This window comes from Aplysia californica, unplaced genomic scaffold (genome assembly GCF_000002075.1).
Source record: "Aplysia californica isolate F4 #8 unplaced genomic scaffold, AplCal3.0 scaffold00044, whole genome shotgun sequence".
Lineage (NCBI taxonomy): Eukaryota > Metazoa > Mollusca > Gastropoda > Aplysiida > Aplysiidae > Aplysia > Aplysia californica.
In genome coordinates this window covers 760,909-762,514 of record NW_004797314.1, presented here as the reverse complement: position 1 = coordinate 762,514, position 1,606 = coordinate 760,909, and the positions used below count along the sequence as shown (strand labels likewise).

Below are 1,606 nucleotides of genomic sequence, written 5' to 3'. Positions count from 1 at the left end.
TTTCTTCTTCTTCTTCTTCTTCTTCTTCTTCTTCTTCTTCTTCTTCTTCTTCTTCTTCTTCGATAGGTGAAGGGTGAGAGTGGAGAAGAAAGGAGAAAAAAGGTCAAAAAGAGAGATATTACCTACCCTAAGATAAGAGGTGTGGCTGAAAGACAGCAGTAAGAAGGAGCCAAGGAGTAGCAGAAGAAATGCAGCAGAAAGAGTCAGGAGCAAGAGGGGGATGGTGGAGGAGGGAGGGATCAGAAAGTGGAGACGAAACCAGACGACAGAACATGATTAGAATTAGAGAGAAAGAAAGGTAAAAGGAAAACATTTTTAGAGAAGAACATTTCCCGTCGCTGTCAGGTTTCGAACCCGGGGCCTATTGAATGAGAACTGAACACTGTAGCTCTAGACCACAAGAGCCCCACAGAAAGATTTACGGACAGACCTACACTAGGGTACACAGTCACTTACCTCTGAACTTGACAGCGTGAGTGTACACCACCAGGTCGGAGAGTTCCTTGGCAATCTGGCTTGCTTTCTTCGGCTTCGTCTTCCGAGGTACCTATCAAATATAATTACAAAACGTACATCAGCAGCAGCAGCAGCAGTAGCAACAACAACAACAACAACAACAACAACAATAACAACAACAAGAACAGCAGCAGTAGTAGCAGCAACAGCAAAAACAAAAAAACAACAACAACAAAAAGCAGCAACAACAATAACAACAGAAACAACAACAACAACAACAACGGTTACAGCAAAAAACCCAAACAAAAACAAACAAACAACAACAAAAACAACAACAACAACAATGAAGACAACGACGACAACAACAACAGCAGCAGCAACATCAGCAACAACAGCAACGGCAACAACAACAACAACAACACCAAACGACCACAAAGTAACAACAACAACAGCGATAACAATAACAACAAGAACAACATGTGTAACAATATTTCCACCAAAAAAACGCCATTCTAACAAAGCAATGTTTTACGTCTTGCTGCAAGATTTTAAAAAATCCCATCAACGTACTTTTCATCAAAATTCTAACTTTTCTTTAAAAAAAGAAACGGAGCAAATTGTGCAGAGTTGTACAATACGAACTGGAATAATATGTGATTATCCATGACAAGCAAGCATAAAACTAATTATTAATTTCACAGCCTAATTGAGTTAAATCCTCAAGGTTTTTTTTACCTCCTGACTGAAGCCAATAGCGTGTGCAGTCACGATATTAAAGGAAATTAATTAGGTATTTCTCTCCGCAATCGTTCATCTGTCCATCAAATAGAACAAATGATAACAGAGCACACGTGTATAATATTGCTCGTGTATTTGGTCGAAACAGCTTGCTCATTATTTACGTCTGTGCTCTTGCTTGTGCGTTTGTTTCTGTGTACGTTCGAATGTATTTATTATACGTGTTTGTGCAAAGTTGCGTGTGTGTGTGTATCTCTCTCTCTCTCTTTCTTTCTCTCTATCTCTCTCTCACTCTCTCTCTCTCTCTCTTTCTGTATGTGTGTGTGTATGTGATATTGTGATATATATATATTTAGAGAGAGAGAGAGAGAGAGAGAGAGAGAGAGAGAGAGAGAGAGAGAGAGAGAGAGAG

The 1,606-nt window shown here is 39.5% G+C and overlaps 1 protein-coding gene across 1 annotated transcript in view; it reads right to left on the bottom strand.

Annotated features, from left to right (window-relative positions):
* LOC101863796 (1-phosphatidylinositol 4,5-bisphosphate phosphodiesterase epsilon-1) overlaps positions 1–1,606 on the bottom strand; it is a gene marked incomplete in the record, with an annotated part of 159,988 nt that overhangs the window by 16,800 nt on the left and 141,582 nt on the right. The window contains 1 exon segment of the mRNA XM_013079213.2: positions 457–547. Coding sequence (XP_012934667.1) covers positions 457–547 — 91 coding nt within the window.